This window comes from Haliotis asinina, chromosome 15 (assembly GCF_037392515.1).
Source record: "Haliotis asinina isolate JCU_RB_2024 chromosome 15, JCU_Hal_asi_v2, whole genome shotgun sequence".
NCBI classification, from domain to species: Eukaryota; Metazoa; Mollusca; class Gastropoda; order Lepetellida; family Haliotidae; genus Haliotis; species Haliotis asinina.
Window position 1 is genome coordinate 52,663,156 of NC_090294.1, and position 13,757 is coordinate 52,676,912.

At 40.2% G+C, this 13,757-nt stretch overlaps 1 protein-coding gene across 1 annotated transcript; it reads right to left on the bottom strand.

Annotated features, from left to right (window-relative positions):
• Positions 1-1,870: 1,870 nt before the first annotated feature.
• Positions 1,871-12,662, bottom strand: LOC137265655 (toll-like receptor 13). The gene is made up of 2 exons (XM_067801088.1): positions 12,458-12,662; positions 1,871-4,134 (listed from the first exon to the last, which is right to left on the bottom strand). The coding sequence occupies exon 2, from the start codon at positions 4,124-4,126 to the stop codon at positions 1,985-1,987; it is 2,142 nt and encodes a 713-aa protein (XP_067657189.1). The 5' UTR covers positions 4,127-4,134; positions 12,458-12,662; the 3' UTR covers positions 1,871-1,984.
• Between the last annotated feature and the right edge of the window lie 1,095 nt (positions 12,663-13,757).

The following is a 13,757-nucleotide window of genomic DNA, read 5'->3' on the forward strand; positions in this document are numbered from 1 at the left end:
GACATCTTGGACTGAGGTATGGTGGCTATACTCGATTTTAGAGTGACACAGTTTGTGTCCGTGACCACTTTCTGTGAAAATCTGGACAACTGAATTTTGAACTTTGTTTGTCTGGTGTACAATCGTTGTCCATGTGAAGTCTGAGTTGTTGACAACTTTGTAAAATTGTTGGTTTATTAAATATACTTTATCTGATACTTTTGCTATTTATGGTCTATTAATCACAGTCACTTCAGTCTGGTATAAAGTTTCTTTTGCAGTTCAGTTGATAACAATATTGAACATGGACTAATTTAATATTTACGTTTGGATTATAGACACTATCCATAGTGATCTGTATACCCTCGTAAATGTGGACAGTTGACCATTGATACAGTGAACAATGGATCTTAGATAATGTCCACAGTTGACCATAGATACAGTGAACAGTGGGTCTTCGGTCCTATCCACAAATGACCATAGATACAGTGAATAATGGGTCTTAGACACTGTGCGCGGCTGACCATATATTCAGCGAACAATTTGTCTTAGATACTGTCCACAGTTGACCATAGATACTATGAACAATGGGTCTTAGATACAATGGAAGCTGTCAAAACCGGCATCTGTCCAATCCGGCAAGCTGTCAGCACCAGCATAAAATCTCAGTTCCACCTTTGGCTTCTACATTTATCTCCAGGTCTACAATCAAGGACGTTGTCTAAACCGGAAATTTCCTCAGTCCCGATGTGTGTCCGTTTAGACAGCTGCCACTGTATTGTGCGCGGCTGACCAAAGATACTGTGAACAACTAGTCTTAAATATTGTCCACAGTTGACCATAGACACTGTGAACAATGGGTCTTAGATACTGTCCACAGTTGACCATAGACACTGTGAACAATGGGTCTTAGATACTGTCCACAGTTGACCATAGACACTGTGAACAATGGGTCTTAGATACTGTCCACAGTTGACCATAGACACTGTGAACAATGGGTCTTAGATATTGTCCACAGTTGACCATAGACACTGTGAACAATGGGTCTTAGATATTGTCCACAGTTGACCATAGACACTGTGAACAATGGGTCTTAGATACTGTCCACAGTTGACCATGGTCACTGTGAACAATGGGTCTTAGATACTGTCCACAGTTGACCATAGACACTGTGAACAATGGGTCTTAGATACTGTCCACAGTTGACAATAGACACTGTGAACAATGGGTCTTAGATACTGTCCACAGTTGACCATGGTCACTGTGAACAATGGGTCTTAGATACTGTCCACAGTTGACCATAGACACTGTGAACAATGGGTCTTAGATACTGCCCACAGTTGACCATATACACTGTGAACAATGGGTCTTAGATATTGTCCACAGTTGACCATAGACACTGTGAACAATGGGTCTTAGATACTGTCCACAGATGGCCATGCGTTCAGTGAACAATGGGTCTTAGATACTCTCCACAGATAACCATGCGTTCAGTGAACAATGGGTCTTAGATACTCTCCACAGTTGACCATGCGTTCAGTGAACAATGGGTCTTAGATACTGTCCACATTTGACCATGGGTTCAGTGAACAATGGGTCTTAGATACTGTCCACAGTTGATCATGCATTCAGTGAACAATGGGTCTTAGATACTGTCCACAGTTGACCATAGACACTGTGAACAATGGGTCTTAGATACTGTCCACAGTTGACCATGCGTTCAGTGAACAATGGGTCTCATGTGATGTCCACTATATCTCCACTGTGCAAACCAGTGAAATATGAAAATCTCCAGACTAACAATCACGATTTTTGTGGCGAATCGTAACAATCTGAAGGGTGTAAACGGGATCGATGCGGCTTCGCACGACAAATTACAGTCTACTATCACAACTGTCTCCATCACTGATTTATTCGTACAACTGCCAATGAAATATCAATCTAACATTACAACAGAATGATGTGGTGCACAAGCATGGTTGCAATACTTTCATTCTCTAAAATTTCATTGTACGAGGATAACATGATCTTCAGGGTCTGAGTGCCTGTTAGGATCTGCAAGGTCTCTCGAGCCAATTGTGTCACCGTCACACAGAATGTTTCTCAACCTCTCCTTAAAAAGTGCCTTGGCCTCAGTGTCATTGCACCAAGGCATCATTGTGGTAGACATCATCAGTGCTCGAAGTGATGACGTCACGAAATCTACTTTGATCGGGTGTAGTAAAATCACCACAATGTCAGTTTCATGTTTGAGAAATGAGTAAAGAGCCATCTGAAGCTCAAACTGGCACCAGTCACTCTTCATGTACTCATTGGAGATTACCAGGATGGTTTTCCTACTGCTGTCCAAGGCTCCCATGACATTGTCGACAATGAATGTTCCTACTTGGAAGTCTCTGCTGTGTTCGCACAGAGACAATCCAAGCTCCCTTTCGAGGAAGTCCAAAAGCTCGTCATAAACCCAATCTCCGTCAGATTCACTGTAGGATACAAAGGCGTCGAATCGCTTCTCTTCTGTTCCACTTTTGGTTTGTCGTCGTCGTCTGAACAGCGATATCCAGTACAGGAGGTGCCACCGATACCGATAGACTACAAGAACTGTTACAGTAATGGTCAGACTCACAGTCAATACGACTGTAAGAATTAGGGTGTACAGTTTTGTGATTGTGCATGATTTTTCTGTAGGATGGAAATCCTCAAGACTGAGAGCGTTGATATTCGGTGCTCTACAGTTGTATCTGTGTGGGTACTGGGAAAATGTAATGCTCCTATTAGACCTCACTTTATCTAGCCATGTTTTAAACCACAGCAAATCACATGTACACACAAAAGGGTTATTAGCTAAGTCAATTTCCTTTATGCTTAAGCGGAATTCCAACGGCAGAGAGCTTTCATTGATTGTTTTTATGTTGCATCCGTCAAAGAATATGTGCTTTATGTTGGTGACGTTAGCAAATACGTCTTTACTCCATCCTGTTAACATGTTTCCTGAAAAGGAGACATTTTCTAGCTTTGATAATTTTGAAAAAACACCTGTTGGCAACTCCTTGATAAATGTTCGCTGCATCGTGAGGTGTTTAACATTTTTAAGTGTAAGGAGTAACGCCTTCAATTCGTTCACACTTATATCGAGTTTAGTGTTGGTGAGATCTAGTGTTGCAAGGTTAGGAGTTTCCGAAAACAAAGACGCAGGTTTGAATTTCCTGTTTGTCATTTTAGGATTCTCGGTAAAAAGTATTTTAGATAAAGATGTCGAATTGAAGGCCAAATGCTCCACGTATTGTAATGACGTCAGTCTTGACAATTGAAGTTCTGTGAGTTGTGCTAATGTTGCAAAAACGTTATCGTTCAAGGTTTCGATTCTGTTTTGGGAAAGTACCAACTTCTTCATGTTCTTCAAGCAAGATATTCCACGTGTTTCCAAAATTCGGATAGCGTTGTCTTGTAGAATAAGTATGGAGAGTCTTGGAATGGTTGGGACAGACATGTTTAAACAGAGTTGAGGAATCTCCGTCAGGTCATTTTGCCCCAGATTTAAGTGTTTCAGTTTCGGCAAGTTCTCTGTGAGTGAGAAACTGCTCAATCTGTTGGTACTTAAGTCCAAACTAGTCAAGTTTACTAGTTGGCTTAATCCTGTTGCATTGAAGAATTTCAACTGATGCATGTTTATCTTAAGTGCTTGAAGATTCACAAGGCTTCGAAAGCTGGATGCAGACGCCACATGCTTGTCAAGGATCAACGCGGATATCGAAATATCACTGATTTTACTGGACACGTGTTCAAGCAACAGTTCAAAGTCGGAAAGTGGAAAGAAATCTTGCTCCCAAAACAGTTTCTGCAAATAACGTAGGTCAACAAACGCATCGGTGCCAATGCCTGTGATGTTGTTTTTCTTCAGGATCAAGTGTGTGAGCACACAGTGTGTCAGGTTCATCATGTGCTCTTTGGTCAAGAGACCAATACTGGCGCCGCTCAGCTCGTACTTGGTCACGAAGCTTGGTGCCCTTGGTATATAGGTGAGGACCGCTCCATGACAGGACATGGCGTGCTTCGTCTCGTTACACACGCAACGTTTCGGACATCGTTTGATGTGGGAAGAAGCTTGTATAATGGCCAAGAAAAAGACGATGCGACGCATCACGTCCATTGCGGGCTCTATAACAGAAATTATAGACATGAAAAAAATGATAACATGTAGCATTTGACAAAAGGCTTAGCACTGTGGGTTGGGGGTGGGAGGGGTACATGGCACATGTTAAGTGACATATTTTCCATAAAATATATGCTTAGTATTTTCCACATTGTAAACAGTTGGGTAACTGAGGCGTTTAGTGGGGCGGCAAAGGCAAAAAATTGTGCACTCTGGGTTAAATCAACTAAATTGGCACACTTATATATTGAACCATTCCAAACATTTCTGGATATGGATCACCCTCAGCAGCACCCCCTGGTGGCAGAAAATCCAAGATGGCAGCTAATTTGACCGAAATCTTTAATGATGTCAGTCTACGCTCAGTATGTCATAAATTATTGTCACATTCACTATTTTCTTTCACTTTCATGATTGTATCTCACAGTGCCCTATATATGCAGTGCCACCTGGTGGTGATAAAAATGCGTTGTGGCTGCAAAACTAATATTTTCGAAGAATTATTCTTGTTTCTACAACTCAGTGTGAGTATTATTTGTTCAGTGCATTTCAATTTTAGATTAAACAATTCCATGTTATGAGTTATTGAATGTTTACCTGTTTATGGCACTGCTATTCCCATTTAAAGCATCGTTTTATATTGTGTTACTCAGAAAATGTAAAATGTCATTGCTTACAATGTTAAACTACAATGTAAGCAAAAACAATTCCATAATCTTTGCTCAATGCACTTCAAACTTATTTACTTTAGGCATTAACAAACTTTACACTGTGTATTGAAATTGTACAAAGACATTTGGTTGAATACGCATTGGAACAGCATTTCATTAAACTTATCAAAAATTGTTTACCAGTAATTATATATAACTCATTATTACTACAACTAATATAGGAATAAATGTAGAAGTGATATGAGTTCAAAGTAACTTACATTTGTTCCTTAACATGCTGTAATTAGCAGACAGTGAGGTGAGCAACTTTCCCGCATGGTGATCAGGCAGACTGAAGTGCATGCTTTTTTAGACCATGTGCTACCTTAGGGATGTCATGTGATAAACAAGTGCTGGAAACGAGGCCAATTTAAATACATAATGAATATGAGCTAAATTAGTTACAAACATTTTACCTGGTGCAAGGGGGATTTGAACCTGTAAGTATAGGATTTCAAATCCACAGCCATAACCATTAGACCAACGAGTTAAGATGTTTGAATTTGAAGTTTTAGTGAACTTAAGTTTAAGATGAAGTTTAAACTTTAAGCGATGTTAACACATAAAATTAATGGAATATTGAAACATGCAATCTTGCATTTACAAGTAAACACAATGTAACATGACGAATGCAGTGTTTATCCAATGAATTATGTTACAGTCAGTTTACCCACATTCAGCTGGAGATATGATGGCAGACATGAATGTAAGAATTCAAGTGAAAATGATTCTCTACTTTGTACAACCTCTGCTGAAGGTTTTTGTTTTCATCGAAACATTTAGAAATTCATTGGAAGTAAGGCCTGTATTTCACCTTGAAAATCTGCAAAATCTATACTCATGTAGACTGCATGAAGTTGGTTTGAAGTCTGCAACTGTACGCACCACATGACTACAGAATCAAATATTGTCAGCAATTCCACATCTAAGAACACACAATTAAAGCAAACAAGTCCTGCTGGCATTTGATAAGGATACTGGTCTGCCTTTTAAGCATGCTTACAGTCATGATTATGATTCCGTGGCATTGGGGCTAGCTCGGACAGCAACGATTATCTTTAGAGACAGCTTGAAACAAACTTTCAGGGGCACATTTTCTCCAGATTTCAATGAACAGTCTGTCCCTGTCAATTTGAAAGCCCTTGTGACACATTTCACAATGTGGGTTTGTGCATTTTTCATGACTGCGTCTTGTGTATTTCGACAGACATAGCCAACAAAGTCTGTGATATGTACGAGGACGAAAGTTAGGTATGCCCAACACAAGTCTTAAGAGATCTCAGCAAGTGTTGACAACATTGGTCATAATCCCAGCTTTACGACAGCAACAGGATCCTTTCATGGTACCATCATTCCATTAATGTAGCAGCCATCACATACAGTTCTGCTAACGGGAAAAAGTAGTAAAAACAGGAAGACCATTGCCAAGCTGCAGTTAGTCTATACCAGTGTACCCCCAGCATGTTTTACCGAGGCAGATCACTATGTGCTTCCCCTAAACGGACCCTTCACTCAAGACGTACAGGAGTACGCAATAAATGATCATGAGTATGAGTGGTTGGATTTCCTCTCATAGGCAGCATTCAATGCATCATTAACAGTCCCCACTAACAATGAATCATTGCAGACCCCACTAACACTGCATCGCTACAGACCCCACTAACAATCAATCATTACAGTCCCCGCTAACAATGCAACATTACAGACCCCACTAATAGATCCTCCGACCACGATTGTGCTTGTGCCTTTGTTTCTAGAATGTGTGCACTCTGTATGATATAACATTCAATGAATGCGGTAAGGAAGGCTGTTGAGCACGTAAATCCAGGTCAGATGTCTTTACCTACCATGGATCAACCTTTGTATGCAATTGCTTAAACAATCCAGTGGAACTTTCCAGAATCATTTGGAGAATCCAATTTCCTTATTGGTTGGTGAATTGCATATTGAAATAGGATCCATTCAGGATCCTGGGTTGAAGGGAGTGGATGGACAATCTGTGGTAGTATTTGTGTCTAGTATTTCACCTTTATAATACCATTTCACTTTAGCAGCAAAATTACCTCTCTTCCTTAAAACGACTATTTTAGTTTTGTATATATTTACGCCTAGTTTCCATTCATTGCAGTATTTTTCTAATTCATATATTTCTCTGCTTGAAAAGTATGATATCATCAGCAAATAATAGAAGAAATAGCTGTACTATGTCGGGATATAGCTGGATACCATTTGAGCAGTTTTCATGGATCTGCATTGCTAGTTCATTGATAAAGAAAGAAAATATAAATGGACTCAAGATACAACCTTGTCTTACTCCTATGTGACTCTCAAAAGTTTCAGATATTTCATTATTGTTTCTCACGTGCATCTTTACGTTATCATGGATACTTCTTAACAGTTTACTCATCTTATAGCCTAGAATGATTATCTAGAAGATCCCGTAACTTCTCTCTGTGAACAGAATCGAAAGCCTTTGCAAAATCAACAAAGAGAATATAAAATTCGGTACCTTTCTTATTAAAGTATTCCTGTATAGGTGAGTGTAAAACAAATATGTTGTCAGCAGTAGTATCTCCTTTTCTAAAACCATCTTGGGATTCAGTTATCTTATCAAAGGATTCTGCCCAGAATACTAAACGTTTGTTTATGATGGCTGTGAACATTTTACTGAAGATACTTAGAAGAGTAATGCCTCTATAATTTCCAGTTTGGTTTTTATCCCCATGCTTATGAATAGGTACAATGATACCAATGGACCATGAATGTAGGAAAACCCCATTCTCAAGCATAACGTTAAACTGTAATTCAACATATGGGGAGTAGAATATCTGATGAGTGTAATAAAAATTCGGATATAGTATCATCTATTCCTGGTGATTTGTTCAGCTTCCGTTGCCCAATGCTATTTAAAATGTCTTCTGTACTTTTGTCAATATTTGTCAATACGAAATCTACTGACTGTTTCAGTAACTCTTGGGTACTTTCTAAGAACATATTTTGTGTAAAGTTCAAGTTTATCATTATCCCAAACAAGTCTGTATGACGATTCCTCAGTTGTATGGTACGTGTGAAGCGCACGTAACTTCACAGTGAGAGGAAGATGGTCAGATTCTGAGCGAGACGGGATTGCAAAGTCAAGCAAAACTATCAAATATTGAAGTAAAATTTATCATATAATCTACTACACCTGTTCCGTTATGACCAATAATTGTACATGTAGGCTCACCTTTTTCTGAATCGGATCCTCATCGTCCATTCATTATATGAATGTTGAGAACTGAACATAGGTCTAACAAGCATTTGCCATACGCATTTACAATTTGGTCAGTTGAAAATCATTTAATACTTTCTAAAAGGAAATCCCACACTGAGTGGTCTTGTCCTTCTGTATGGTCAATGATATCCCACACTGAGTGGTCTTGTCTTTCTGTATGGTCGATGATATCCCACACTGAGTGGTCTTGTCCTTCTGTATGGTCGATGATATCATCCACAATGAAATCGGACTCTGTACCTGTACGAGCATTGAAATCCACTCCCCACAAAATATGTACATCTGACATGTTTGATGAAATATCTAATAAACTATCTTGGAAAACAATTATGCCATTTTGCAGTACAGACCAGGTCTGTTGTAGAATGTGGATCCCTCTGGGTGGATGTATGTACAAGAGCACAGTAAATCTAGATTAAGACCGAAAAGCGTATCGAATAGAATGAATATTGCATTTTCTGTTACTTTTGAAGATAAAATGAATTCTTTAAACTGTTTTCTCACCATGACAAAATTTCCACCCGAAAGTCGCCCACTCGATGATATCGTCTCTGCATTTTTATTGTATATTTCATAGCATGGAAATGTATCGCCTAAGTCAATATCAGAGGTCCATGTTTCACATAGATCAATGATATCAAATTTGTTGATATAACTGGCAAAATCTTTGTCACTTAGCTTTCTGTAAATACCTGCTATGTTCCAAAATTAAAAGTCAACAAATTGACGTGTTATCCTTCGAGTGTGTTAATGTCATTGTCAGTATCTCTGTGCTGAGGCGTAAAATCACCGAGACCCTAGTCGGCTACCTATGTGCTACCTACCTACCTTAGCACACACTCTCTCCGATCCCCTGGTGGTATTCTTCTTGACCCCTGCTTCTGTCTTCTTGGTTCTTGGTTTCTCTAGCACAATTTAGAATATCCAAGACTTTAAGCTTGTTATCTGTATAGGTCTCCTTTGGAGCCCCCGGTATTCCCACATTACCACATCATTCCGTCGGTTTCGCCGTTCTTGATCTTCTTGAAGCGAGTTTCCGTATCAGACGTCTTGTCCACTAGATATGTTACATCAACCCTCATTTCCTCTTGTTCCTTTCTAGTTGTCTTGATGTCTGCTCGTAATTTGTTTAACTCATCTTTTGTTGATTTTACGTCCTCTTTAACAGTGTGTATATCACTTGATAATCTTTTCTCTGATTCCCTAATTTCCAAAATACAAGATTTCCTCATCTCTTCCAGTTCCCTAGTTCCAGACCCAGGGTTACGCTCAACGTCGCCAGCTCTATGAATCATTGATGGCCCATAGGTCCGAGACAACATGTACCCTTCATAATTGTTCGGTTTTCGTACTGTCAACAAACAACATTTTGTTGAAAACTTGTCGCAAATCTCACCTGGGGGACACATGGTGGGGGACACATGGGGGCGGAATCATGTCTGGAGCCATGTGTTCTATCCAAGCTGCTGTAAGTGTGCCTAGCGAGTTTACAGTTAATAGCAGAATCCCACATAACAAGTCGGCATGCGTCAGCCATACCCGGCGTTCATTGTGACTGGGGCGTGTAGCGGCGAAGATTTTCTACCTGCCTACAACTCCTTGGATGCAAGAAAGTCAGTAACCGAGCCCTCCAGACGTCAATGGGGATCACCACTGTTATTGTATAATAAATATTTTGCAGTGTACAAGTAATAGTATATCGACTTTCGTTCACTTATATCAGAGATCAAGTTGACACGTCTCACTTGCCAATAAAGGGAGACAATCACTTCAGTCAGAAATGGATGTCAGTATTTCATGCCGTCACCGGTTGTGATGTCACTTCAGTTTTTGCTGGGATAGGGAAGAATCTGTTTGGGATGCTTGGAATCCTGAAGTCACCACTGCATTCCTGTCACTTGCAGATGCCCCAGAAGTTATTTCTGACAACACAATGCGGCTCCTTGAGCGGTTTGTCGTTCTTATGTATAATAGAACTAGCGTGGCTTGGGACATCAATAAGGCCAGAGAGAATCTCTTTTCAAGACGATCTAGGCCCATTGAAAACATTCCACCTACATAGGCAGACTGAAAACAACATGCAATGTGTGCAATCGTCCGGGGGGGTGGGGGGGTGGGGGGGAGGGCATGTATGGGGTGAGGTTCTTGTCCAGCCCTGTTGAGTCCTCCAGACTGGACTTGGAGGTAGGCATGTAATAATACATAAATACCTAAGTGGACAATACATGGTCAGGCACATGAACAGTGTTATGAACTAATATACTGCAACTGCAAGACGCCTTGCACAGGCCTTTGCAAATGTTACAAAGCCAGTCTGATGTGCACTGCTGTGTACCACTGTGAAGGAAAGTGTTTCAAGTGACTGATCATGAATTATCGAACTGTAGAAAGAAACTGGTCAAATCTCAAGGAACATAAGGTGGTTTCATAAGTTCATACACAAAAGTGAACCAGTTTATACGTTTATCTATTGCTATTTAAAATGTCTCCTCTGAATATTAGATTTATCTAAATTAACTTTTCTAAAGCCAAAAGTTAATAACTTACAAATTGATATCAACATATGTAGTACATGCAAATTCTGAGATTTAAGCTATTTTGGCGGCCGCCATGGATTTTTATCACCACCAAGTGGCACGGCATATTAGCCTAGGAATATATAGAGCACTGTGAAGTATAATCCTGAAAGAAAATAGTGAAAGTGACAAAATAATGTATGACATATTGAGCACCGACTGACATCATTAGAGATTTCGGTTATGACATGGCATGACATTTGTCTGCACTAGAAATCAAAACGTTTTGTCTTACAATACCAATGAGTGTGATCAGGCCAAAAACTTTCATTTCGAAAACAATTTGTGACACTATTCACTTATTCAACTCAAAACATTGCGTGTCATCGGTTTTGTGAAGGGGTCGAGCTGTCTCAGACGAGCACGGTTTATCAGACACGTTGGACACCATGCTGCTTCCCCATGCCGTGGTTGTCCGTCTGGCACGTTGTGTTATCAGTCGGACTTTACCGCCTTTCTCATATCTGTTCAAATAGTTTGACATTAGGAAAAACCGTGACGACACATTTTCTTGACTACCCTCTCTCTCTCTCTCTCTGCTGTAGTAAATAATGCAGGGACAATTCCCCGGTTGTCACTTATACAACCCCATGTCTGGTTCAATGTTTCTAGTATCGACACGTATATAGCAACGCCTTGAACAATAAATCACAGTGGGCAAACATAATTTGAGTGAACAGCGCCAATGCCTGAATATTTCGAGCATCTACCGCTGTGGTGAAAGTCGTACTGGGTAAGACAGACATTAGAATCAGAGCGAATACAGGAATCGAATCGGCTCATGGCACAAACACGACAAGCAACTCTTAAACTTATCGTCGGCGTTCCCTTTGATCTGAAGCATTGCTCCCCTGAGTATATTTATAAGTATACAAGTATATCAGAACACGTTTATCAGGACACATATGTAAGAAAACACATCCATCAGATCACATATCAGAACACGTCTATCTGGACACATATGTCAGAAAACACATCCATCAGATCACATATCAGAACACGTCTATCTGGACACATATGTCAGAAAACACATCCATCAGATCACATATCAGAACACGTCTATCTGGACACATATGTCAGAAAACACATCCATCAGATCACATATCAGAACACGTCTATCTGGACATATATGTCAGAAAACACATCCATCAGATCACATATCAGAACACGTCTATCTGGACACATATGTCAGAAAACACATCCATCAGATCACATATCAGAACACGTCTATCTGGACACATATGTCAGAAAACACATCCATCAGATCACATATCAGAACACGTCTATCGGGACACATATGTCAGAAAACACATCCATCAGATCACATATCAGAACACGTCTATCGGGACACATATGTCAGAACACATATCAGGACACATCTTTCAGAACACATTTATCAGGACATATATGTAAGAAAACACATCCCTAAGGTCACATATATCAGAACACGTCTCAGGACACATATATCAGAACACATCGATCATCCAGTTAAGCTAAGAGATCCAATTACGGTCTTTGCACTGTTTCATGCAAGCACGACTCCTCAAGTAAATGCAATACGTAATGCAGTACAGATGCCACAATGTCAAGCACATGTAAATATACATACTGAAAAAGGATTCAAGAATCGATTGTACTTTTCCTTTTGACCTTGGGGCTCGTGTTTATTGATTCAATAAACCAATATTAACATACATCTGACTGGGTGTCCCTGTCCTCGCTGCCACTGCCTACTGTTTCCTGGTAAAGAACATTCTGATGTACTTGCCTGACAATGTTTTCGAATCACGCCGTGGGCCTTGTGTCAATGTAGAACAAATGCAAGAGTGTCCACTGGGAACTGTCCTGTTGGGGATGAAATGAAACTCCGCTGAATGTTTCCTGAGATGTGGTACACGATGTTTCAACAGCGCACGCTCTGAAATCGTCACTGTGAGTGGGTGTCAAACATACAAGCAGATCACGTGACACCTGATTGCAGTTTGCACTACGTGACAGAGGTGGGGAGAGCATAACTAATATCCTGGCCATCATATCACGTTAACCTACTTCCTGGCAACAGCATGTAAAGTTGTTTTTTAGAACATTTACCTTGTGTTGTGACGACAAACTTGTGTACTAGATTGTATTTAGTTTAACAAAGAAGTAGGTAAGCTGGAAGATCGAATCTACGATTGGTCATCCCTTGGGATCGGATGGCCAGACTCGTTGACTTCGTTGATGTATATCGTGGTTACCCTATTGCACAGATAGATGCTTGTGATGTCATTCACTAGATTGTCTGTGCCGACTCGGTGGTCCATACATTGCCGTCATATAACTGGAATATTGCTGAGAACGACGTTGCACAACAAACAAATCAAGCAGAACAAAGTAATTGGAAGTGCACACACACACTCCCAGTTTGTTCATCCAAGTACACTCTCGCCAACATCAAACAAGTTTGATAGGTGTGTTCACTGTTGTGCTCTCTGTTTAACAAAAACATTATATCTAACCATACGCACAGCATGATTTGAACATGGTATTGTTTCTAGACATGAAAAGTCATTTAGCATGAACAAAACGCGAAACACGTCATTCACGCACAGTTAGTCATGTGATCACCCTTAGAATTTCACTGAGTACTGAGTCAATGTTAAACAGGAAAACGCATTAAAACAACGGTGCAACCTGTTCCAGCAGTTGCACGAACCATGTGTTTTTACCGTAAGACAATATATATAGTCACAGAACTAGCGTGCAACAGTGTCACGTTACACCTACAAATCAGGTAACATCATTTCGGCAATCAGTTTGTGAAAAAAGTCCATATTGCATCACTAGTACACAATATGTCAGAGTTGGAGTGTCGGCAAATACTACCAGGAACTGAACCACTGGTATCCATGCTAGACGGTCATACGCAGGTCCTATCCTGACGCTTGTAATGTGTTTTTTTTATGATGGATGCCAAATTCCTCCAAAGGCAGTGGGACAGGGCTGTCTAAACGCTTCACGCAGCGGTGGAAGGGTATGGGTGTGGTGATGGCAAGTGTCCAAAACAGCGGTGTGCTCATGATGCTAGC

Coding starts and splice junctions, on each gene's coding strand:
- LOC137265655 (XM_067801088.1), bottom strand. CDS start 4,126: ATGGACGTGATGCGTCGCATCGTCTTTTTCTTGGCCATTATACAAGCT.